The 23,819-nt window shown below is 52.0% G+C and overlaps 7 protein-coding genes across 7 annotated transcripts; 3 read left to right on the top strand and 4 right to left on the bottom strand.

Annotated features, from left to right (window-relative positions):
• Window positions 1-5,965: 5,965 nt before the first annotated feature.
• On the bottom strand, window positions 5,966-6,910 carry J4E82_011212 (uncharacterized protein; the record flags this gene model as incomplete). Its single annotated transcript, XM_051737421.1, has 1 exon — window positions 5,966-6,910. The coding sequence occupies one exon, from the start codon at window positions 6,908-6,910 to the stop codon at window positions 5,966-5,968; it is 945 nt and encodes a 314-aa protein (XP_051582822.1).
• A 2,588-nt stretch (window positions 6,911-9,498) lies between these two features.
• On the top strand, window positions 9,499-10,655 carry J4E82_011211 (uncharacterized protein; the record flags this gene model as incomplete). Its single annotated transcript, XM_051737420.1, has 5 exons — window positions 9,499-9,502; window positions 9,563-9,820; window positions 9,891-10,131; window positions 10,187-10,458; window positions 10,522-10,655. 5 exons carry the CDS (start codon window positions 9,499-9,501, stop codon window positions 10,653-10,655), a joined length of 909 nt encoding a protein of 302 aa, XP_051582821.1.
• An 815-nt stretch (window positions 10,656-11,470) lies between these two features.
• Window positions 11,471-13,006, bottom strand: J4E82_011210 (uncharacterized protein; the record flags this gene model as incomplete). The annotated part of the gene is made up of 1 exon (XM_051737419.1): window positions 11,471-13,006. The coding sequence occupies one exon, from the start codon at window positions 13,004-13,006 to the stop codon at window positions 11,471-11,473; it is 1,536 nt and encodes a 511-aa protein (XP_051582820.1).
• A 521-nt stretch (window positions 13,007-13,527) lies between these two features.
• On the bottom strand, window positions 13,528-17,251 carry J4E82_011209 (uncharacterized protein; the record flags this gene model as incomplete). Its single annotated transcript, XM_051737418.1, has 5 exons — window positions 13,528-13,587; window positions 14,337-14,949; window positions 15,166-16,881; window positions 16,941-17,088; window positions 17,143-17,251. The coding sequence occupies 5 exons, from the start codon at window positions 17,249-17,251 to the stop codon at window positions 13,528-13,530; spliced, it is 2,646 nt and encodes an 881-aa protein (XP_051582819.1).
• Window positions 17,252-17,515: 264 nt separating this feature from the next.
• On the top strand, window positions 17,516-18,421 carry J4E82_011208 (uncharacterized protein; the record flags this gene model as incomplete). Its single annotated transcript, XM_051737417.1, has 1 exon — window positions 17,516-18,421. The coding sequence occupies one exon, from the start codon at window positions 17,516-17,518 to the stop codon at window positions 18,419-18,421; it is 906 nt and encodes a 301-aa protein (XP_051582818.1).
• Window positions 18,422-18,666: 245 nt separating this feature from the next.
• Window positions 18,667-20,802, top strand: J4E82_011207 (uncharacterized protein; the record flags this gene model as incomplete). Its single annotated transcript, XM_051737416.1, has 1 exon — window positions 18,667-20,802. The coding sequence occupies one exon, from the start codon at window positions 18,667-18,669 to the stop codon at window positions 20,800-20,802; it is 2,136 nt and encodes a 711-aa protein (XP_051582817.1).
• Window positions 20,803-22,280: 1,478 nt separating this feature from the next.
• J4E82_011206 (uncharacterized protein) lies at window positions 22,281-23,585 on the bottom strand (the record flags this gene model as incomplete). The annotated part of the gene is made up of 1 exon (XM_051737415.1): window positions 22,281-23,585. One exon carries the CDS (start codon window positions 23,583-23,585, stop codon window positions 22,281-22,283), a length of 1,305 nt encoding a protein of 434 aa, XP_051582816.1.
• Between the last annotated feature and the right edge of the window lie 234 nt (window positions 23,586-23,819).

Here is a 23,819-nt window from a genome sequence, read left to right as displayed (position 1 = left end):
CCTCATCACTCACTGCTACTAGATGCTTATTGTACTTAGCTTACCAACCAGCCACTGTTTTCTAGGTATCACGAGCCCTAGGTCCCCTATACCCACGGATCAGCCTAGGTATAAGAAGCTAGCGTTCCGTACGATCTTAACTTCCAGATCTGCAGTGCGTATCTGCCCGGACCGACGCTCTTCGGCGTTGACGCTTTCCAGCTTACCAACAATGTCGCAGTTCTGGCGAAAGACGAGCGCTCGCCATCCGTACCAACAAATCTTATCGACACCAGAAATTCCTGACATGCTCGACCTCATGCCCTGTTCTGCCTCTTCGCAATCCTTGTGTCATATCCACTTTAGACCGACGCATCGTACTGCCTGTCGCTACTCGGTTCTCCTTTAGTTTCTTCTTCTGAAGAACCTGCTTCTGTACACCTATGGTCAACTATGGGCGCGCATCTAAAGATTGCCTGCCATGTAGGAAGAGAAAACTCAGGGTTAGGGAACCCCTTCACATAGGCATCTCAGGTCCTAAGAATTCTGCTGATATCCTAGGTGCGGGTAGTGCGACCTTGTCGCATCGGGGTGCTCACAGTGTATCAGAGCCAAGCTGACCTGTCATGGCTATCGGGACTCGAATGAGATAGTTTTTCGTGACGAGACGCAGAAGGTTACACGAAAAGCCATGGTTCAGCGAATGACAGCGCAACTCATGCCCGGTCCACAATACCATTTGGATGATATTGCACGGAACGCCTTCTTTGTCGCTCTATGTCGGTCGTTACTCGAGGGCTTTCGATTTGCTGGAGTCACTCCTAGCGTCAACCCCGATGGCCAGTCACCTCTGGGCTAGCGTTGACGCCGTCAGTCTAGCTTTCATGGTACTTCAGTCAAGTCGCCCAGATCTGCACCAACATGCCACCCGCTGATGTTTGAATGCCATTCAAAGCCTGAGAGCCGAGCTGAATTCCTCGCAGCTGTTGGCGAAGCACATGGTCAGTAACACGATCCTTAAATCAGTGCTACTTCTAAATCTCTATGAGAAGATGGTCGTGCATCGTAACGTTGAGCGGTTCAGTCAACCAGGCTCATGGTTGAGCCATGTGCCAGGTGCATTGCTTCTGGTTCAGATCCGGCCGACTCACGGTTTCTCCGACCCTGTTACTGTGCAACTCGCTATGAGAACTGCCTTCGCGTTAACGATCAGTTGTGGTGCGGCTGGAATTCATGTCCCAAAGGCGTTGTCAGCACTGCAAAGAGATCTTGACCACTACATTCGGAGCCCAAAGTGGACGTTCATCGACGTCTTGTCAGCAATTATCAATCTCCGTGCTGACATACGTGCTTCACGCCTACGTCCAGATGAGCTCTTTCAACGAGCACAGGAGCTGGACATGCGACTAAGGCTAGGGGAAAGTAATATACCTCACTCCTGGAAACCTCGACGGATCTCCGCTGATAACGCTATGATCCTCAATGGCTATTACGACTTGTATCCACGCCATTACGCGACTCAAGTCTTCAACGCTTTCCGAATCATGCGTCTAGACTTGAATCGCATCATTTGCGAACTGGATATGGACTCCTCGGCGTCACAAACGATTCTCGAGATTACCCAGGATATCTGTGCGTCTGTGCCACAGTTTATATTCTCAACGACTAAGGCTGAAAGTACACTGCCTCTGTCACCACTACAGATTCTACAGTGCAACGAATCATTGACGCCACTCTACGTTGCCGCTCAAATGACGAGTGAACCGCGAATCCGAGCGTGGATTCTGCAGACGCTCGGCCACATGGGCGACAATGGGGTAAAGCTGGCCACAGATGTTATCCACGTCCTACTTTCTGCACCAAAAACAGACTATTGGAGGGTCTTTACAATGGTTGGGAGCTGTGGAATCACGGCTTAAGAGCCGCGGTTCTTGCTTTGCTTATCTTGTAGAGCGTTTTTGGGCGACACTAGGATAAAGGATCGAATATATTCCGTAGCAGATCAGTAGTCTTTCTTCGAATCTAGATTGTTCTTTCTTTCGGCTTCGGGCATCATGCAAGTTCATTCTCATCATCCGCAAGCCTCTGCTTGATTCACGCTGCTTTGTGGTTGAGGCCATGCCGCAGGTAGATCGAATGTGGGGAAATTACGGAAAGCTAGCTTTGAGCGCTCTAGCGCCAACATCGTGTCGCCCTACCGGTCACTTGCCCTATTGGCTATGCACAAAGCGCATCCACCGTGCAATCTTGACACTAACACAACGTTGAGCAACAACAGGCGAGAATAATATTAAAACTTTGTTTTCAACTTGATCTATAAGCTAAATGCTGAATCTCGGTAGAAACAATTCTTGACGCCGTGATATTAGATAATCTCGAAGTTGCTAGAGACTAAGTTAGCAATTTTCTGAGTATATAAATTCTAGTTCAACGCGGCTTTGGATAACATATTCTATTCAAGCAGCTACAAAGACAATCAACGCGCTGTTGAAGTAAGAGTAACTACTATTGAACTACATTACTACTATTGCCTCGAGCATCGCTATCCGCGCGGCCTACAGCTCTACGACTAGCTCATTAATCACGTTCACGATACCGCTATGCCTGACATCACTACCGACGTTACTCGGATCATCGATGCGCCTATCGGGCAGGTTTGGGGAATTGTCACCTCTTTCGGGGCTCAAATTCTTTGGTTCCCTAAATGCGTCTCTTCTTCTCTTGAGGGTTATGGTCCGGGATCCGTGCGCACCATCCTGTGGGAGCCGAACCAATGGGTGAATGAGGTCCGCGAGGTGATGCTGTTCTGCGACCCGGTCAAACATCACCTTTGATTCCAGGTTCACAATAAAGACGTCGGTGAAACTGCGGGGGGCATCTTCTCAAACATTGTCCTAGAGGACATCGATGGCAAATCGACTAAGTTTAGATGGTACGGGGAGAGTACTCCACCGGAGGACCCAGTGTTGAGAGCCAGCTTGCTCACATATGTGGAAAACATGTACGCTGAATGCGCGGAAGCGATTGGCCATAAGCTATCACGCAAATAAAGAATTGTAGAGAGTACACCATATGCTAGAATCAATGCATTCCTATCTCGTGGCCTATCACAAGCTTGCATGCGTCTAATGGCTTATTGTGGTGCTAAATAGGTTCTGTAGGCATATAGTGATAATCATATACACCCAAGCATTTTCACATAGGAATTCTTCGTAGTGCCCGACAAGGTTCGATTGCTGAAATGACCAAGCTCATCGCTCCATATGCCTCTCCAAAAGCGCCACCCCAGGGGTGAATCACCTCAACACCAGCTCTCATCCACGCGCCAACAGCTACCGGAAAGACGCCGGACTCTGCACACCATCAGCGAACTCAGTGCCACGGAGGCTCCGACACCTAACTTCAGCTCTTTCATCGGGGGGTTGCAAAGGCAGCCGCTGGACCAGACATATCACTCGAAAGCGATGCCAGATGTTGCGAAGGCTAGCAACAGGCGAAGCTTACCCCAACATGTTCCGAACCCACAATACCCGCAAGTAAAGGCCAATCATAAGGCGCCTCTCGCCTCTGCTCAACACACGTATCAAACTCCAGTCTATCGATCTCTTCACGATAGCAACATGGGGAATGATGAGCTACGTTGGACGGTCAAACGAGCAAAAGCCAGATCTCAGCGCAAAAGTGCAGCCACAGTACAAGAATATACTCGACAGCTGTTGCAGAACTTGATCCAAGATAGCAGCTATCCAGCCATACCGCGAAAGGTGGTGGACTCTACCTCTCGATCAAGTCTCCGATCATGCTCCAGTCACCAGCACCTGCTCATCGACAGCCACTCTCTGAGCGAATTGTCCTCTTCATCGTTATCCAGCGGTAACCTCGATCGTCGACCTAACCTAGGAGCATTAGGTAGCTATCCTGAAGCTTGGTCGTATAAGCCCCGATCCGCTGAGAGGTCTATCTCAGATATCACTGAACATCCTACTCTTCGCAATATCGCCATACGGAGGTCAAAGTCTGGCTCTTCGTCTAATTCATCTTCCATACCAACTGCACCACCACCAATACCTGTCGCGTTACTAGCATCGATGCAGCCGTATTCCCCAACACCTCCTCAACATCTTGGAAGTGGCGCGCGATCGATTACGACAAATCTGATACGGCCGATCTCGACTACGCGCATATCACTGCCTTCCACACTCATCGACCAGGCTGGATTATCGCAGCAGGATCAGAGAAAGACTTTTTCTCGCGCAGCTCAGCAACAACATGAAAGCGATGTACAGAGAGCGCGTTTGGAATCGCTAGCTGCACTTACCGCTGTGCACCCAGGGTCGTACCGTCATCGACATGCCCCGCCTCTGAACCTCAACGAGCTGCGCCAACCGAGTGTATTTCCGTCGCAACATCATCGTGCGTCGCTGCAGCATTGTTTACACTCGAATAGACACTTCAGACCGCCGTCTCAATATGATCCACTGCTATCTTCCACATTCAACGAGACTGCCCCTCAGCACCACATTTCGCACTCCTCTGAACACCGCACAGTCCCCAGACGTGAAAGCCTCACGCAGTGGAACTCTGAAAGAGAAGAGGCAAGGACCGTCCCTGATAGCATGCGTCGGGCGGATATGAAAGCGGAAGTGCGACGTGCGGACGAGGTGGAGTCGGACAGCGAGCAAGAGCTTATGAAAATTGGCAAGAAAGGTGGCGAGAAAGGCGTGCAAAATGAAAGAGGTTGCCTTGCTGGAGTGTTGCGCTTGGTTCGAGTGAGGCTGTGATGCCAATCATTGGTCGATTGTTGGAGGCGCTTGAAGGCGCAACAGGTTGACGAATCGATTGGAGCTTGAGCTTCTTTCATCCAGTACAATTGCTACATTTCCAGGGACGCTAATCAGATCGCATCTCTACGCAGGGGTCAGACCAATCACGTAATGATAGTGTTTCTACAGCCTGGCGACCATGCGCCTGCCACTTGCGTTCGGGCGCGCTGTGGGTAGAAATAGTGGGCACGCTGGGGTGCGGATTACCGACGGCCCAGGGCCATTTTGGCTGTGGCTGAGCCCTGGCGACATCTTTCCCCTCTCGAGCGTATATCGTCATAAGAGCAGTTTATAGTCATGGATTTCTTGAAAAAAACATACTGAGCAAAAACTCGTCACGCGTTCTATCCTTCACCATGATCTCTCATTGTGCAATCTTTACATTATTTGCATACAGCACCTACGTCGCTATCGCAAGCCCTATCTCTGGCTCTTCGAGTCCAGAGACGCTACCAGGCATCCTACGCCATCTCAATCGACCAAGTCCTGGTCCAAAGAGGCTATCATCACCCTCGTTGGTGTGTTCGCAGCAGTGAGCTGCTTCATCATCGGTCTTGCATGGCCGAAGATAAGCAGATGTATAAGCAACATCAGTGGAAGTGAGTGCTTCTCCTCGTCGAGACTGCAAGGATAACATCACTGATTGTATAGCTATGCGTGCCAGTAGTGCGCAACGAAGGATTAGAAACCTGGAAGACGAAGCGAGGAGATACAATGAGTGGCTGGAGTTCAATGAGTGGCGTGAAACTAGGTGCACGGGTGCGTGAATCGAGGAAATGTTGCGCTAGCCAGGTGCCTAAGCTGACGGAGCTCTCTTCACCGGTCCTTATGCATGTGCATCGCAACCCCTGCCATCAAGGAGAACATGTATGATTGGATGAGGAGTTGAGGTGAGAAATGTAGTAGCAAGGATTAGACGACTTGTTGCAGTTTCTGAAATAGCACCAACGCCTGCGAGGGTGCTCGTTTCCAGTGATTCGCCCAACAACCACCGCGAGGCTGAGGCAACGCGCAAGAAAAAGAAACAAGCAGCAGCTGCGGTGACGAAGAATGAATAGTGCGGAGTCGATTCTCTTGCACAGAGCACTTTCGACTACGTAGAAGCATATCACTATATAAATCCTTATTGTTATCTATCATTTCCACTTCGTCGCTACCTCGGTCTACTTTAGTAGCTGCTCTAGAACACTGGCTGGAGTAATCTTCGGTGGTGCAAAGTCAAGAATCTCCTGACTCGTTGGCACAGTCGGAAGAGGAGAGTCGAATGTCTCATCTGCTGCTTCCTTCATCGTAACGAAAAGATGTTTCAACTCTGGGGATGCCGCTGCGAAATCATCCAGCATTGAGTTGTCCCTGAAAATAACGTGTTCAACCTTCGATCCAATACGTTCCTCTACCATTGCCACAATCTGAGCGCCAGTAATACTGTCTGGGCCATTCAGAACGTATCTTGCTTTGTTGTGCTTTGCAGTGTCGTTCTCAAGCAATAGCTTCGCTGCAACCACACTGACGTCCATGGGTTCGATGGCTCCGACAGGTTTGTCTTTGTTAGCCATGAGTCGGAGTGTGTCCTGTTTTCCTTCCCCGTTTTGCGCCTTCTTTATCATCTCCGCAGCAGACGACAACCACATTCCGAGAAAAACGTTAGGTTGGAGAGAGGTCCAATGCAATTTGTCGTAAGCCGAAGACTCGAGCATTTTCTCGATAGCCCAGTGTTGACGTGGATAATATGCTGGACAATCCGGACGTACGTTTGAAGCTGTTGTGGAAATCCGCACAACATACCGCACTCCAGCTTTAAGAGCCGCATAGAAGAAACCTGACTCCTCAGCGAATTGGTTGGGTTGGTTGTGCGAGGCGATGAACACCCTTTCCACTTCGTGTTCGCGGAGCCATTGAGATGTGATTGTAGGCCAGTTGAGCTCTACAACTTCGACGTTGGATAGCTTCGCGAACTCCTTAGCAGTAGAGCTGTTGGCTGAGCGTGTCTGAGCGATGATGCGATGTTCAGAGAAGGTTGAGCTGGCTCGAACGGTGTCTGATAAGATTTCCACCACCCCACGACCCGTGTTTCCTGTTGCGCCAACAATGAGAAATGACGGCGACATCGTTGGAAATATTGTGTGTCTCGAAGGATAGATGAGACGAGAGAAGTTTGCTTGTTGGAATCTGCATTCTTGCGAATTTCAATGCAACTTTAATATGAAGAGTTCCGAGTCCTCAAATGTTCGCGTGCCGCCGCAGTTTGTCCGACTACTACTTTGCTCTTAGGAGCGGAAGCGGAGTGAGAGTAACTACTTAAGCGGCGAAATAGCGCCATCTCTCTGCAAACGGACGGCCGTGCCCGCGAAGCGGGGCGATCTTCCGATATCAGGGCCGGACGAACATCTGCTAATCACTGACTACACGATCCCATACGTGCGATACGGCCATCAAAACCGGATTTGAACGACATCGGGAATGACGACCAAGAACTTCGACCTTCTTGTCATAAACACAAATGATGCGATCAACTGGGGTGTACATTCTAGCGCGATCGTAGCCAGGGTGATCGAAGTTTCAGGAGTGCTCTAATTCCAATACTGTCGTTGCACGCATTACATCCTATTTTTGTCAACTCGGGCTCGCTCCCGAGCTGCTGCAAGACCGACGGGTGCTGGCAGTCCTCTCTCTTCGGATGTCTAAGAGAAACAACTATTGCGGATCGATGAATGCATTTATTAGAGTGATGTTCCCTGGGAACATCGTGGAGAATGGTGTGAGAGGGCAGAGTGATCAATGGTGTCGCGAGTCGGAACGTGATGCCGCTAAAGTTCGCCGCGGGAGTCCTGCCGGGGCAGCCCACCAACGTCGGCGGCCGCTACCGCCCATAATCTCGGAGTGCTTCAACACCTGCAGTCGCGCATCGCAGTCCACGACGCGCTTTGTCTTCGACACGCTACGACGACCGACAGGAGAGATCCGAAGTCCTTGAGCATGCATCCATCTCGCAGAGAAGCTAGCTTTAGGAGACGTTGACGCCATGCCTGGCATTAGATCATCGCCAACAATAACCTCGTAACAGCCGTACGAGCAGGTCGCGTCACCGGTCGAGCGCATCTACGGAAGCTTCAAGATTATTAAGAAACACACCACCGATGACATATATCGAAGTGTTCTATCGGCGCTGCGCCAGCAAAGCAAAGCGCGTCTCTTCGTGTGATGCCATGGCGCGTAACCCCCCGCCCTTCGACACATATCCCCAATCACGACATGAACATCGACATCAACACCAGCATTCATGCCTGCTATAGCTCCCATGATACCCTCCAATGGCAGGCAGCTGGCTGCGTATCATTCGCCTTCATCTTACCATGACGGAGGCATCGCACGGGTGTCAATACAGGATTGAAGCTGCTGTACCGTGTCGAGTTATTCGGCTTAGGCACCCTGAGCCCTCGTCAGCCCAAGCTCTCATCTCCCCGCTGATACTCAGGCCGAGAGCAGTCGCATGAAGGTCCTGGGTACGATCTACGCGCGGCGTATACCCAATTGCATCCATCATATAGTTAAGCGGCTGCGCGTCGTAGACTCTGCTAAATAGGGCACATGTAGCATCGAGCCCTGACGCTATCAGCGAATGCGCTTTCGCCGCCATATGAAATGTTCGATCAAATCGCACCACACGCCGTTGCTGACATAGTCTAGATGTTGCCGTCCTCGACCCAGCGTGTCCGCGGCACTTACACAACGTCTGAACCGCGGCCCGTTAGGTCGACCCAGACTTGATCGCCGTTACCCGCTCGCTACTCAGCACAACCTCGCAGGTGTCGCGCCGCCAAAGCCCACGCCGATCGCACCTTAGTGACGCAGATCATGATCCGACGAGATCATCCACCGGGCAATAAACATTCCTCATTTAGTATTGGAGGGCGTGACAGGTCGCGAAACTGCCGAGGTGCAAAACTGCGGGGAGAGTGTTTCGCATCAGTCTGGGATGAAATTACAACTGTTGGATCGATATCTGCACTACATACCAGCTGAAGATACTGGGAGAGATCCGTCGCAAGTAATATGGTTGGTCCGGTGCCTTCGTATGCTCAGAGCAATTATCAACTGACTTGGTAGAGAATACTGCAGACCTGGTCAGGCATGCCGCAATTTATCAATGATTACCAGGCCGATCGTCGCGACGAATCGCAACCAGTGTTGCCTTCTGTAAGCTCCTGATGTATGCGAACTGGTTCAACTCGTCGAACGCAGGGCTTTTGTTGTACGGTGGTGAGACTCTTGAACACTGTGCACTGCCATAATCAGTCTTCCTAGAACATGGCCGACTAAGAAGGACCCTATACGTCATCTCTCATCTTAGCACTTATGGACATGTCCTGTAAAACAGATCAGTGTTACCAGCGCATCAAGAGGTCAAAGCATGCGACCCACTTCCTAATCTGTGCCGCGGTCGTTGTAGCGTACGTTAAATGAGCTGTGGCTTGTCGGTTATTTATTCCGGACTGCCAAGTCCTCCAGTGTTTCTTTTGCCTCTCCTCCTTGCGACCCTCCCAAGCACATCCCAGGGAAGTGTCAAAAAGTTCACGTATCGCATCTCTTCGTCGACTTTGCGAGCCGAGGCACGCAAGCTGGCGTGGTGCAACGTCGTCGAGATGTGGGGAACGAAGGCCGGCGATGTCATTGATGAGTTTCACGTCAGGCAACGATGTGTGGCTGCTACTCGAAGCAAACAGATATATAACTCGACTTTGTGCTCAAAGATAACAAAGATACCAGCAGAGATTACTTCAAAGCGATCACTCTTGAGCAGTCACACTCTGACATCCTTTCGTTAGCATCCATCTTGAAGACTCCTTCTGACTTCATCGGTCTTTTCATCCTCTCGTTCAAAATCATCATGAAGCTATCATCAGTTATCAGTTTCTCTGCCATCTTTGCGTCAGCCTTGGCTTTCCCCACCTATGGCAATGTCAACGCCCGCCAGACCTGGCAGCCCAGGAATTGGACGGCGCCGGGTCCAAATGATGGTTAGTCGACTTATCTAACTGTGTATCTCTGGTCATGATGAGAACATCCCACTGATGAATGACTCAACAGCACGCGGTCCATGTCCCGGTCTCAACACTCTCGCCAACCACGGGTACCTGCCGCATAATGGCCGGGACATCACACGCGATATCCTTGCTGATGCAATGCTCAATGGCTTTAACATCGCCAAGAGCGACGCCATCATCCTCTTCTCACAGGCGGTACGCACCAATCCAAAGCCGTTCGCACGTACGTTCGACCTCGACACATTGGGCCGTGAGGGCGTACTGGAGCATGACTTCAGCCTGAGGTAAACATACTATTCTTCAATCCCTCAGCATATCTAACGTGTCAACCACCTGCAGTCGCTCCGATCGCTTCTTTGCCGACCCTCTTCCATTCAATGAAACCGTCTGGGCCGAGACCGCCTCCTTCTTCAAGACACCAGAAATCACGATACAACAACTGGCCGACGCCCGCATGGCACGACTCGAAACATCGAAGCGCACTAACCCAGAGCACAAGACATCGTTGTTGGCTGATGGTTTCAGTTGGGGTGAATGCGCCTCTTTCTTTGAGATCATGGCTGATGGCACTACGAGTACTGTGAGGAAAGACTTCATTGAGTACTGGTTGCGTAAGTTTCAATCTTTCTTGAGCGGAAATACAGAGACTAGTTGCTAACGTGCATATGACGTAGGGAACGAGCGCCTGCCTACTGAGGTTGGTTGGACTCGCCGTTCGACTGTTATGGAGACTAGCGAGCGTACCAAGTTTACGCGTCTCTTGATGGAGGCTGCTGGCCAGGGCACTGGCCTTTCCTCGTTGTTGTGAGCAACATTTGCAGCTTCTAGCTTCTTTCCACTGGCTAGAAGCCATATCACGCATCCAGCTCCTGAGGTTGATATCAGAGCATGCAGGCATGTAGATCAGAACATACGCTGGACCAGACGTTAGTCAACATGTATACGTGGGTGGAGGCGTATTGTGAGCGAATGATAATTGTATGACAAACATTGCACCTTCCCCACCACCTTGATTCGTTTTGCAGTATTTTCCATGCCCCTATGGATTCGACTGTTCGTGAAGCCTCACATCTGTCTGATGCTGCTTGCGCTGTTCCTCGCCATACTTGACTCCAAGACCGTGTTGAGAGACCACCCGTACCTCCTCCAGGCTCATGTTCTTAGCTTCAGGAGAGCAAAAGTAGTCCAGTCATGTAAGGTATACAAGTTGGCATAGCAAGGTCAATGCCGCTTGCCCCTACCGGTGCTAGGGAGACGCACTTGTGCAGCACTTGATAAGGAGAAAGTTCGCTATGCTACGGAGAAGTGGCCGGCTTACTGGTGGAATACGTTACATAAAGTTATGCTAGACTGCATACTTACGGGAAACACGCTACGGCAACGTACGTCAAACCAATCATAGTTCTGCTATACAGCATCGAAGACATTTCCGTACTTTGTACATCCTCAGCAATGAGCGTCCTCACCGACTCGTCGAACAGCTCGTCCAGCCGCTGCGATCATAAGCTTCTCAAAAGAATGCATCTCTCATTGCGCTGCTCCTCTGTACTGATTTGCGGCGAGCACTCGTCAACCTTGTCTTCGTTACAGTCGTGGTGGAGAGTGAGTTCGTGCAAACCAGCTCTATTCCCACGTCACAGGTGCAAACCTCACAAACTTGACCATTAAGTGATTTGCAAGGGCTCCAAACCTCCCCGCAAACCCCAAGAAACAGTCTGTACCCGGCAGCGCCGTCCACGTGGCCCACTGATCCCCTTCGCCAGAGTGGGTCTGGTACTTGCCTTGATTCGTGACTATCGTAATCTCCTTGCAAAGCCAGTCGTTTGTCGCGTAGTGCACGCTCACTTCCTGTATCACCTGCGACATGTTCGAAAGGTCCCACATGCCATTGTCCATCGAGTCTCCAGGGTCGTTGGTGACAAACGTCTCTGTCGACCCGTCAATTCCATACTGGACCCGCGTGCGGATTGTGTTGATGCATTCGCCCGACCAGACCTCGATGCCGGTGACACGCATTCGACGCAGGATAGCGTTGCTGGGGACGTTGTCGAAAGGATTGCCGCCCCAGTTACCGCCAGCGGCGGGGCCAATCATGATGGCGTAAGACGCGGCGGGCATTTGGATGTCGGTCGCTTCGAGAGGTCGCTGGCTATCTTTGGAGCTCCATATCATAGGCACTGGTGGGTGGGCAAGCTCAACGTCGGCCTCAGCATCGGCCTGCCAGTTGTCGATGGCGTCGATGTACCCTTTGTACGTGGCCTGACGAGCGTCGAGTGTATTGTCGGCCGTTCTGCAACCATATACGTCATATATAGCACGGACTGTGGCGATGCTGTCCAAGGCATGCTGCGCGGCCACACGAATGGTTCCAAGGCCCTTGGCCGGGTGTATTCGATTGGCGAATATGGACCGGAGTTTGTCCACATTGGTCATCTTTGGATGCCCCTCCACGGTATTGTACGACTGTGTCGTGAAATTGAGGATTATCGGGGCGTCAAGTTCAGCTTCGCCAAAGTTCAAGGCGAACTGCCCGATGTTGTTCGCGTCGGGCAGCTTACCGTGACTTTGGCCAAAGATCTTTTGAACAAAGGTGTATTTGCTCCCGGTATGAGAGCTAGCGTTCGTGATAGTAGTGTCCAACCTTGCTTGGAGGCTAAGGGCAGCAGTATGAGCACTCAATTTAGCGCTGTTAGCGAGCTGATCGCGCTCCTGAATGGTCTCGGCATCGAACTGGTAGAACGCAATATATTGGCCTCCGAGCGTGGTCGTTGCAACAAAAGAGTCGCCACCGACAGAGTAGAGGTCGTTGGCAGAGTCCAGAATCCATTTCTGGTTTGCGCTGAATTTGGCGTCGGTGATTTCATCTGTGCCGAGGGTTCTGTTTGCCACGACCATGATGAGGACGGAGGTTGTCGACTTGGCGAATGAGCGCGTGTATTGCAATCGATCATCAAAAGAGCCAAACGAGCAGTTGGCTTCAACGCTCGCGTCAATGCTGAGAGCCGAGCATACATCTGTCATGGATGTACAGACTTGGATGTTCGCGTCTATTCCCCCTCCGCGTTGTTTCGTATCCACTTTGCCAGTGACAACAGTACCACAGCCCTCATTTCTGAATGAGGAGAAGCCTTGACCGACCGCTGTTACGGCTCTGGCCATTCTGTGCAACAAGTAAACGATTGGAATTTGGGAAAGGGAGGAGTTCTGAACTTCTTGATGAGCGGACGACCAGGAAAGATAAGTGTCTGTTGGCTTCTTGAAGCCTTTATCTCGACATCACTGGGCCTTTATACACGTGGGTAATGTAAAGACTGACCGATCACACTAGCGGGAAACAGACCTCAGCCGCACTGTCACTAAGAAGAGGACCTTATGAAGATGGGTTCATTGGGTTCGGCGCGATAGCTGTACGACAACGCCAGCTGAGAAGGTGAGAAATGGTCGAAGCCAGAACTAATGCTCTGAAGCACTTCAGCTATGCTTTGGAACATTAGAACAAGAGTAATGAATACGAAGAACTTATTGTTATGCTAGAACTTTGATTAGCAAAGCAGACTCCATATGCAGTTGTAGAAAACAATGATTTCGTCGCGATGTTTTTCCACGTTCTCGGGAAGTTGAGAGGGGGGGATGGGGCCCTTGGGGGTGTGGCTTCTCATTGCGCTGGACTGCAGCTACGATTATCCTTTGAGCTGATCGCAACGCACTAGTGTGCGGAGAAGGTCATTCTGTTCTGACAGCTATTGGATTCCAGGAGTAGGTGGAGTATCAGCTTAGGGCGCATAGGCAAACCTAACTCTGTGCTAGAAGGCTGAGCGCTGTTATACATTCCCTTACCGCTCAGCATTGTACAACAGTGACAATATCGTGTCACTCTGCGCGTTCTCAACTTCCACGTGCAACGCTTTACTCACGACAGGCTGAGTATATCATCCCTGGAAATTGCTAATGCTTAGTTCAGGAAGTGATTGGAAGAATGAGTAAAGACGTTGATCATCGGCACAGCTAGGTCACGACGGAGACCTCAGCTGAGGTGCAGACGGACAAACTCAACCCCACCTCTACCGCAACCACTAGGTCGTGAGTGGCGCAAGGCTGGATCCAGCCACGGCTGATCGGCGGTACGTGATAACGCAGGCGAACCCGGGTAGGGTAGGCCAAAGACATCGCGCACAAAGAAGGACGGCAAATCAAGACTTGCTTCTTTGGTATCTTTGGAACTTAGCATCGACGTGAGCTTAACGCTAGACAGTACTGCTCAAAAAGATTGCAGTGAGACAGAACCCGCTTACGATAGGCGCTTGTTAGGGCATGCATCTCAGGCCAGTGGCATAGAAAGCCACGAATGATATATGCTAGCCGGGCGAATTCATCGTTGGTCAGCTGCAGAGTCCGCGTGTCGAGTGCAATGTAATTGAGGACTACTGCCGCGAACGAGACATACTGGCATTCCCCACATCGTCCAAAGTAGTAGCCCGCGGCAGCCGACGCGATCGAAAAGGAAGATGGAAAGGACGGTAAAACTCCATCTGAACCCAGCAACGACTGTTCCAACAGCGATAGGGTCGGAAAAGTCGACGATGTCGGAAAGCGTCAAAGAGAAGTACATGAACGTATTGAAGCCGCACATCCCTTGGAACAGGATTATGTCACAGGCAGTGATAGCAGAGCGCAGATTGGCTGGTACGAAGAAGAAGGCCTTGAGCGATCTGGTGACTGTCATCTGCGCCTCAAGTGCCTTGACATGTGCGACATACGTCTCAACAGACAACATCTTATTCGTGACCTGCTCGTCAGTAACGTCGGGATAAGCTTGACGAATGACTTCGATGCATTGCTCCCACTTAATGTGGTACATCAATTGACGAGGACTTTCTGGGCACGTGGAGAGAAAGACCCCGAGCAGGATAGATACCCACGCACCCAAGCTCAACATGTATCTCCAGCCATGAGGAACGTGCTGGAGAGCCGGGTTGAAGGCGTATATGAGGACAGACCCAGTACCGATGAAGATCATATCAACGGAGATCATCAGTTCGCAGAGACGAGCGGGAAGTCTCTCGCCAATATACACGGGTACAATCTGTGCCGTGAACCCTAGACTATGCATCATCTTGGATAGAGGTCGCGCATTATCTAGTCAACCGTCGTTCTCACGAGTCCCAGTAGTAACAATACGCTCGGAGCTGCCTGGAGGTAAGCCCTGACCTTGCGCCAATCCAGCTTCCATTGCCTCTCGCTGCATAGCTGCAAAGTCATTGCGAGACACAATAGTATGTGGATGCTGAGAACCAAGCTGTTGGGTACGCCCATCGCACGCTCGTTGGTAAAGCTCGGCCGCTTCTGGGTACCGGCGCAGATTGTCCAAGAGAACAGCGAGGTTGTGGACAGATGTCAGCGTGTCAGGGTGATCCTGGCCCAGCTTCTTCTCTGAGCCTTCTAGTGCTCGCCGATTGAGCATCTCTGCCTCCCTGTGCTTACCTTGCAGGTGCAGCACCTCCGCTAGGTTGCTCATACTCGTCAGCGTGTTCGGGTGGTCCTCGCCCAGCTTCTCCTCTAACCCTTTTAGCGCCCGCTGGCTGAGCGTCTCTGCCTCTTCGTACCTGCCCTGATCCTGGAGAACTATTGATAGGTTGTCCACGCTCATTAACGTGTCGGAGTGGTCCTCGCCCAGCTTCTTCTCCCGCCCTTCCAGCGCTCGCCGGTGGAGCGTCTCTGCCTCGCCGTACTCGCCCTGGGCCCGCAGCACTAACGCCAGTATTTCTACGGTGTCTAGTGTCAGCTGATCTTCTCGCCCTAGTGCTTGCTCTCCGGCGGCAACTGCCTTTGCCGCTATCTGTTGCGCTACACTATAGCTTCCACTCTTCCACAGATACCATGCTGCGTTGCTAAGCACCTTCGCCCATGCCTCCAACGCTTCTTGGTTGGCTGGCTGAGTGCTAAAAAGTGGTTCAACGTGCGGAAGCAGCTGCTGGCACTTTGCCCAATTCTTATGCTCCCCGTTGGGAAGCTCTTGCGCCATCAGCACCACAAATCGCTGCTCCCACTGTTCTGCATCGCCACACGACGATAGCCAGACTCGCGTACAGAACTGCACTAGAGCGTGCATCTCGCATGTGTCACTGCCTGCTGTCATCGACACTAAAGAGTACGCCTGTAGGGTGTCCAGGTCCTCGTGAAATGCGCTGGCTGCGTCTTTGTTGTTCTCTGACCCCATTCTTCTTGCGGTCCGCAACACCGACTCAGGTATGCCCTGCGGGTTGAAGAAGCTCATCAGCGACAGCAGCTCGGCTGCCGACCGCCGCTCCCGCTGGATCTGTTCAAACGACATCTGCCACGTCGTCACCACCGAATTGGACGCGCTCCCGTCGCGGCGCAGCTCGTCCGCGTCCCAGTTGAGCAGGCTCTCGCGCTTTTTGCTGTCCTTCTGAAACTCGGCTAGATAGCCAGCGACTGTCATGCGCCCACGTCGGTTGATGTACGCGGCCGCCTGGACGACAGCGAGAGGTATGCAGTCGAGCGCGCGCAGCAAATCTACAGCGCTCTCTTCGACTGGCGGGTCCTTCAGCTTGTTGCGAAGCAGCTGCAGGCCTTCGCCCTCGTCCATCGCAAGCACTCCCTTGGTCCTGTTGTAGCCTCCCACTAGCCTGGTGGCTGCGTCTTGACTACGTGACGTGACTAGTATCGCCCCGTTGCGGCTCTGCGGAAGGTAGGTGGCCAGCGGTATCTGCGCGCTGGCGTCTGTCTCGTCTCCCTGGCGCTGGCGCTTCCGCGACGGGAAGAAGGTCTCTATATCGTCCACGTTGTCGACAATCATCACCCATTGTCCATTCGCCTCGTCCCGCAGCCAGTCGTGCACCAGTCGCAACACGTTCGCCTTCGAATCGTCCCTCCCCGGCAGCTGCAGCCGGTTGGCGATGTCTTTGTACGCTTCCTCGAACCGGGCCTGGGTGCTGGCGTGCACCCAGAACACAAACGTGTGACGTGCCGCATCGCGGATGTTATGGGCGTACTGGAGGGCGAGCTGCGACTTGCTGTCGTCTGTCAGTTGTGCTGTACCGTGCGTGCAGTCGGTACAGCGACGTCGACGTACCCTACGCCGCCGAGACCCACCAGCGCTGCCCGCGCGCCGGGTCCCGCGCACTTGTCGCGCACCCAGTCGGCGATCGCAGGCCGGTTGACAAGGTCAGGGTCCGGCGCAAATGGCACCGTTGAGAACGGTTCTACTTTGCGCTTTTGCCCTGGCGTTCGTTAGCCTGGTGGTAGTCTGGCGCCGTGATCCAAAGGTAGGGTACCATCTGCTCGGCCAGACCCGAAGTTGAAGTTCATCGTCCCACCAGGCCCGCAATGTGGAGCGGGAATGGCGACATGAGCGTCGATAGCTCCATGGAACGTGCTGGCCATGAAGAGTGCAAGTCGGTGTTTGCGCGAAACTTTGTGATCTTGAAGAGTTGAAGTAAGGACGATATAGATAGCGGAGAAGGTCTGCAGCTGCGCTCGCTGGAAGGATGCCAAGCGTGCCTCAGCCTCGGCCTCAGCCTTGGACGTTTCATTTCCTGCCGTCTAGGAGCATCTTCATCTCCATCATCGCTTCGGGTCTTCGTTCCTCCCTCTCCGACTAAGAAAACACATTATCAAGAGCTGAACTTTTGGCGTCGCCTACGAACCATGCGTCTTCTGCAACGCAAGGACGGCGATAGATACAGCCTGACAGAGTTTGTGAGCGATGACATCCCACGTTATGCCATCTTATCCCACACCTGGGGCCCAGATCAAGAAGAGGTCACTTATGCAGATCTGGAGCAAGATGCAGGTACGACTAAGGCCGGCTACCGGAAACTCCAGTTCTGCGCAAATCAGGCAGCCAAAGACGGTCTCCGCTACTTCTGGGTCGACACTTGCTGCATCGACAAGTCGAGCAGCGCAGAGCTGACTGAGGCCATCAACTCTATGTTTGCCTGGCATCGCGACGCTGCCCGATGCTACGTGTATCTATCCGATGTTTTGACCAGCAGCCTCACCAGCAGCACGCCTGCACAACAACACTGGAACCGTGCGTTCCAGCAGAGCAGATGGTTCACACGAGGCTGGACGCTTCAGGAACTAGTTGCCCCGATGTCAGTCGAGTTCTTTTCAGACGAGGGCGAGCGGCTTGGCAATAAATACTCGTTGGTGCAAGAACTCCACGACATCACTGGGATCAGCGTTGAGGCTCTCCAGGGAAGCCGTCCACTGGACCAACTTAGCGTCGACGAGCGCATGTCATGGGTAGGGCAACGCCAGACAAAGCGCGAAGAGGATGCAGCGTATTCACTGCTAGGCATCTTCGACGTGCATATGCCGCTTATATATGGTGAAGGTCGGAGGAAAGCGTTTGCCCGGTTGCAGAGGGAGATCGACACAGCTTCTAGCGAAGCGCGTTCTACTCTACCTCAGAGCGACATTTCGCAAAGCCATGGCTATGCTACACATGCCTACAGTGGACCTGTCTTTTACGGATCTATAAAAGGTCGCTATGTGGTACCAGGAACTCACGTCACAGGGGGTACAGTTAACTTTGACTTTAGAGAATAGAGAAGGGCGTGATATTCGTCAGTAGAAGTGGGCAACAACACTGCCGCTTAACTTTGTAGCAGTCTAGCTCTCTAGAGATATAAGCGGGTGGCTTCCAGGCGAGTAGCGGGGTTATTCTAGCCTTCCTCGATTTGTCCTAACCCTCAACTCTGCTCAGCACAACACTTTCCAGACCCAACCCCCTGAAACCAGCCCAAGGGTGCTCAACCATAGAGGAGAGTATTGTGTCTATTCAGAAGGGCATGATGAGGACGACACGTGGTCGCACAAGTCGCACCCAGCTGTACTATCCACTCGAAGAACCGCAACTACGGCTGATTCGAATTGTACCCCAGCCCGAAGGCTCAACGATTCGATGTCGCCTGAGCACAGTGTCCTTGTTGGACGTGTCTGATGAGTTCAACAGCAGGTGTATGAAGTGGACTACAGATGGGGAACGCTGCAAATTGAGCGTTCGCGAATCCCTTCGCGACCCCGCTCTGCGCAAAGACTGGACAGCGCGTTCGACAGTTGCGCGTCTCGCACCTATGATCCGCATCGCAAGTCAACACCCATACGCTGAGCTCCATCGTTTCGTCTGGGGCGATTTTGCAAGCCTGAGTTACGTATGGGGTGACCAAGCTGACAAACAGACCATATATGTCGACAACCAGCCTGTTCAGGTCACCAAAAGCCTCGAGCGCGCTCTACAGGAATTTCGTCGGGAGGGCTTGTTCTCTGATAAGTTCATGCTCTGGGTGGATGCACTGTGCATCAACCAAGACGACCTTCTAGAGCGCGCAGTTGAGGTACAGCGCATGAAGGATATTTACAGTGCTTCGTGGAGCGTCGTCGCGTGGTTAGGAGAGGCAACGGCGAATAGTGGTGCGGGCCTACAGCTCGTTAAAGATTTGGCAGCTTTCAGAGAAGCCGGGTGTGAGCTTGAGCTGGAACGCAGGTTGCGTGACGATCCGAGGTTCTTGGGTGGTACTTGCTGGTTAGGACTCCAACAGATCGTGAATCGCGAGTACTGGAGCAGGCTCTGGATCATACAAGAGATAGTCATGGGCGGTACAAATGTCCGATTAAGGTGTGGCGCGTCCACGATTGACTGGCCAACATTTTGCGCAGGAATTGCAACACTGCAGGAACGTCTTTGGCTCGTCAAAGATCGGTGCCTCTGGGAAGATGTAGTCTCTCAAAAGCTTCCCTGGTCTACCAGAAGCTTGCACCTGATCTATCAGGACCTATCAATCATGAGTGCGACACCCATTGCACAAGATCCTAAGCTTGTGTTCGCACGACTGCTCGACCTTGCCAATGCGACACAGTGCATTGATGATAGAGACAAAGTGTATGCACTCCTCGGCCTGGTGCCAGATCAGGTTGCACGGTTGATACAACCAGACTACAATGCAACATCAGCGACAGTGTACACAAACACAGCTCGTGCTTTCATTGATGGTTTCAATGATCTTGAGCCTCTTCGTGAAGGTAATCCCTGGGGTCCAACTGGGTGCCCTTCGTGGGTTGCTGACTGGAAGTGGGACTCGCGCGTACGACATAGCCGGGTGGAACAACTTCTCTGGGGTCCAACATACTTGTTTCCAAACTTGGAAGGCCCGGAGACGTTCGGAACATATACAGCCAGCGGTAAATCATCCCCCCAGCTGAGTTTTAGCAACGACGGCCTACAGTTGCATTGTCAAGGTTTCATTGTTGACACTATCTCTGGACTGTCTGCTGCTGAGAAGGGCTACTTTGAATGGTATCCAGAGAGTATTGTACAGCCGCGAGACTGGCGCAGCGCGTACGGTGGCTTCGAAGAAACTTCCGATGCCATCATGCGCACTCTAGTCTCCGATAGAGTTCGGCATGGCCATGCGCCCGACTCACGGCACCGCGCGATCTTCCATCTTCCAGCCACGTTCGATGTTGGTCGGCCGCAGTTCCGGCAAAGAGGCTGGAGCTGGCTCTCGGGACAAGCAGGGTACTACTTTCGATGGGAAGGTTTCCGTGAAGCGATCGACAAGTTTCAACTCGGTGAATGGTGCTTCGGTGATTTTTTTGACGATGACATTCCGTACGGTGCGTCGGAGTACGACTACACGGAGGTCTATGCCTGCGCTGAGCGTAGTGGAAAACGACGCAGGTTCATGACGACTGCTGGCGGGTTGATGGGTTGGGCCCCCAGCGATATGTACCAAAGTACAAAACATCATGTTGAGGTTGGAGATCAGATAGCCATCGTGTTGGGTTGCAGCACGCCGCTTGCTGTCAGACCAATTGGCGATGCTTTCCAGGTGCTTGGCGAAGCATTTGTACAAGGCCTAATGGACGGCCAGGCGATAGAACGACTTCGAGCCGGCACATTCAAAATCCAGACTCTGAGGTTCAAGTAGCTGAAGTAGGATACCACGGACATGGTTCACCGAACCACTAGCCACAGCCTGGCGACTAATCACGGGTGTGCCGGTGCAGGCTCATCACCTTGCCGCACGGAGGAAAGCATTTCGGTGCTAGCGCAGAGCGGCACGGGCATTCCTTACGCTATCGTCTTAACGTGCAGGAAAGATCGCTTTTCTTGATCCCTTCGCCTTCGCCTATCTGGCCTTTCTGAAAAGCCAATTACGCCTACCAACACTCACTTATACGTACACACTTACACAAGCCATTCTCCATCTCTGTTTTCCCCGCCGCTACGGAAACCATTACAGAATTTCTCGACCACCTCTACAAATGGCTTAAAGATAGGATTATGGGACCGGAAGAGGATCAAGAACAGTTCCTGGTGCATTGGGGCTACACGATTTGTAGAACATATTATGGCCCTAGGTCTGATGAACAGTGGTTAGAGCTGCTCAAAAATATCACCGACGGCGTGGGAAAAGGTCTCACCGAACTAGAAGAGGCGGACAAAGAGCCTGCTGCTGTCACGAAAGCACGGGATCAATTTCGACTCGATGCGCGTTCAGATCTGGCTACCTTGGACGGATTAACGATGGAAGACGTCCGGCAAGTGTATCTGGAAGGGAGCGGGGGTCAGCCGATGAGGGGGACTCAGCGGCGCAACCGGGGTACTTTTATCTTCCTGTTGGCGGATGCTCAAGTCCTACAAGATCCTGACCTCCGCCTGCTAAAAGTTGCGGACGCGAGATACGACCCGGTTGCTGCCGTGCCTAGGAATACCCGGTCTGGTCCACAGCGGAATTTTGGATGGCTAACCATTCCAACGACAGCCGTTTTGGATTTTTATGACTGGATGGACGGGTTCACATGGGAGCAGATTGTCAATCATGCATGGCCGGGGAAACTTTGAGATCCATATGAATATAAATGATGGACTACATCTTTGTGCCAGAGACGAGTACAAGAGAGAAAGTGAAGTCCTAGTCTTTTCGACAGGGCAGTTGCAATGTTCGTCAACTTTCATTTATTGTAATTTATTCATGGGATGAGATTACATGTACATAGCGATAGCTAGCATCGCACATTCTCAATTCCTTGTGCGATAGTCTAATGCTATCAAAATCATAAAGATGTATCAGTGGTCATCTCGTCCATCTGTGTCTCCCAGCTTGTCAGAGCGTTAATGATATTCTGTGCACCCGCATCCGCACTGTTTGTCTATGTTTCGTGAACAAGATCGATTGCTCCCCGGCAAAAGTCCTTGGCGTTGTTAGTAACAAAATCGATGGCGAAGTCTTTCACCTAGTCGGACCAATAATCGCCGATCGCCGTCTGATCATTGGAGTAGTTAACATTGTAAATTCGCTAGAAAAGCCTCCATTGCGCGCCAACGTCATTGATGACCGCTTCTACCATCTTCGAAAGCTCGTCAAGATTACTCACCAGTCAGGGATCAACATCACTTGCTGAACTACCGAACAACAAGTTTCAACACCTCGCGACCCTTCCCAAAACTCACCCTCGTCGACTTCGCAACCTCGTTAAGCGTTGACTTGTGAATTGGATGCGCCTTGCCTACCACAACGCTATCCATCTCGCAGAACAATAGCGCAAGTACAGAGCTCTTCCACAACCTCTCTGTCTCTGTGCCTCTGCTTTCAATGTGCACTAAAACCAGGAAGATACCGGCCATACCAATCATAACGGCGGGAAATGCGATCCACGACCATTGGGCGTGAACACATGTTGACGTGAACCACATTGTACCTCTTGCTGGACCTGCGTCTGGTACTCCAGTGTAGTTGGTCACGCCGTATGTCCTGATGACGTTAGTCATAGATCGGGCGATGTTGCCGAAGACTTCATCGACAGTGTCCATCGTAATATTTCCATCCTGATACAACTGACGCAGATGTATACTACCCTTGAAGTATTTTATGGTGCTGCCGAGCCATTGACCGTCGAAGATCTGAGATAAGTATGCGTGGAATCCGATCAAAGATTCCAATTGATATTGCCACACGCAGTCTTGAGGGACATACCACACACGGGTGTCGTTCACGGCGCCGAACTCGACAATCTGACCAGCTGTGGTGACAATATTCCCTTGTGCGATTGGCTCATATCCAGGCGCCGGGCTCTCTCGGGGTTCGCACATTATTTGTGACCCATCCTGGATCGTGCTCGCTGTGCCGATTCTCAATACGTTGTTGAACCGCGGAATGTCTTGTGATACAAGATGTGGCCTGAAGGGGATGCTCCTGACCAGGTCCTCCGTCAAGAGACCATTCCAGATCCGCGCAGAGTACGTGTTAACGGCGGGATGTAGCGAACAGCTCACTGCAGTGTACTCTTCGAACGCTTCTTCCGTGAAGTTTGGCCTGATAATCATCTTAACGGTAGGATCCTCGTAGAAATTGGTAGGTACACCAGTACGAAGAATCCCAGGCCAGGGTCGCAGGGCGAATGCAAGAGGAACATCATCTTCGCCCAGGGGAAATGCCAGGATATAGTTGCCCACTTCGGTACCGTTCATGGCGGTGATAGACTCAGCCTTCACATCCCATAAATCAAACGTCAAAGTCTCGTTTCCGCGAAGAGTGTGTGTTTGGACTTGCGACGTGACGTTTTCGGAGGAGTGTGTAATCGCTAGTGTTGAGAAGGTTTCCCCGTTGAGCGATGAGAATGTACAATTCCCAGTGGTGCACCCCTGAGACAGGACACTGGTCAAGTTCTCCACAGGTTGTATAATGCCCACGTCTATAGCAGAAGCCATGGGTGGAAAGGCATCGAAATCAAGAGGACCAAAGCGCCGCCCGAGAGCGCCAAAGACATTCGTCCTCTGTATGTGGACCGTCGCATTGTGATCGGCTAAGAGGCATTCGTCGAATCGAATTAGTTGTTGCATCTTAAAACCGGTCAATGCAGCGACGATCGACGCCAGCGCTCCCAGGGCTGCAGTGATATTGCGCGTGAGATGTCAGCTATGCCCGAGACCAGAATCTATTAT

The sequence above is a fragment of the Alternaria postmessia genome (genome assembly GCF_024291825.1).
Source record: "Alternaria postmessia strain BMP 2775 chromosome Unknown scaffold_174, whole genome shotgun sequence".
NCBI lineage: Eukaryota > Fungi > Ascomycota > Dothideomycetes > Pleosporales > Pleosporaceae > Alternaria > Alternaria postmessia.
This window is presented reverse-complemented; position numbering and strand designations above follow the sequence as displayed.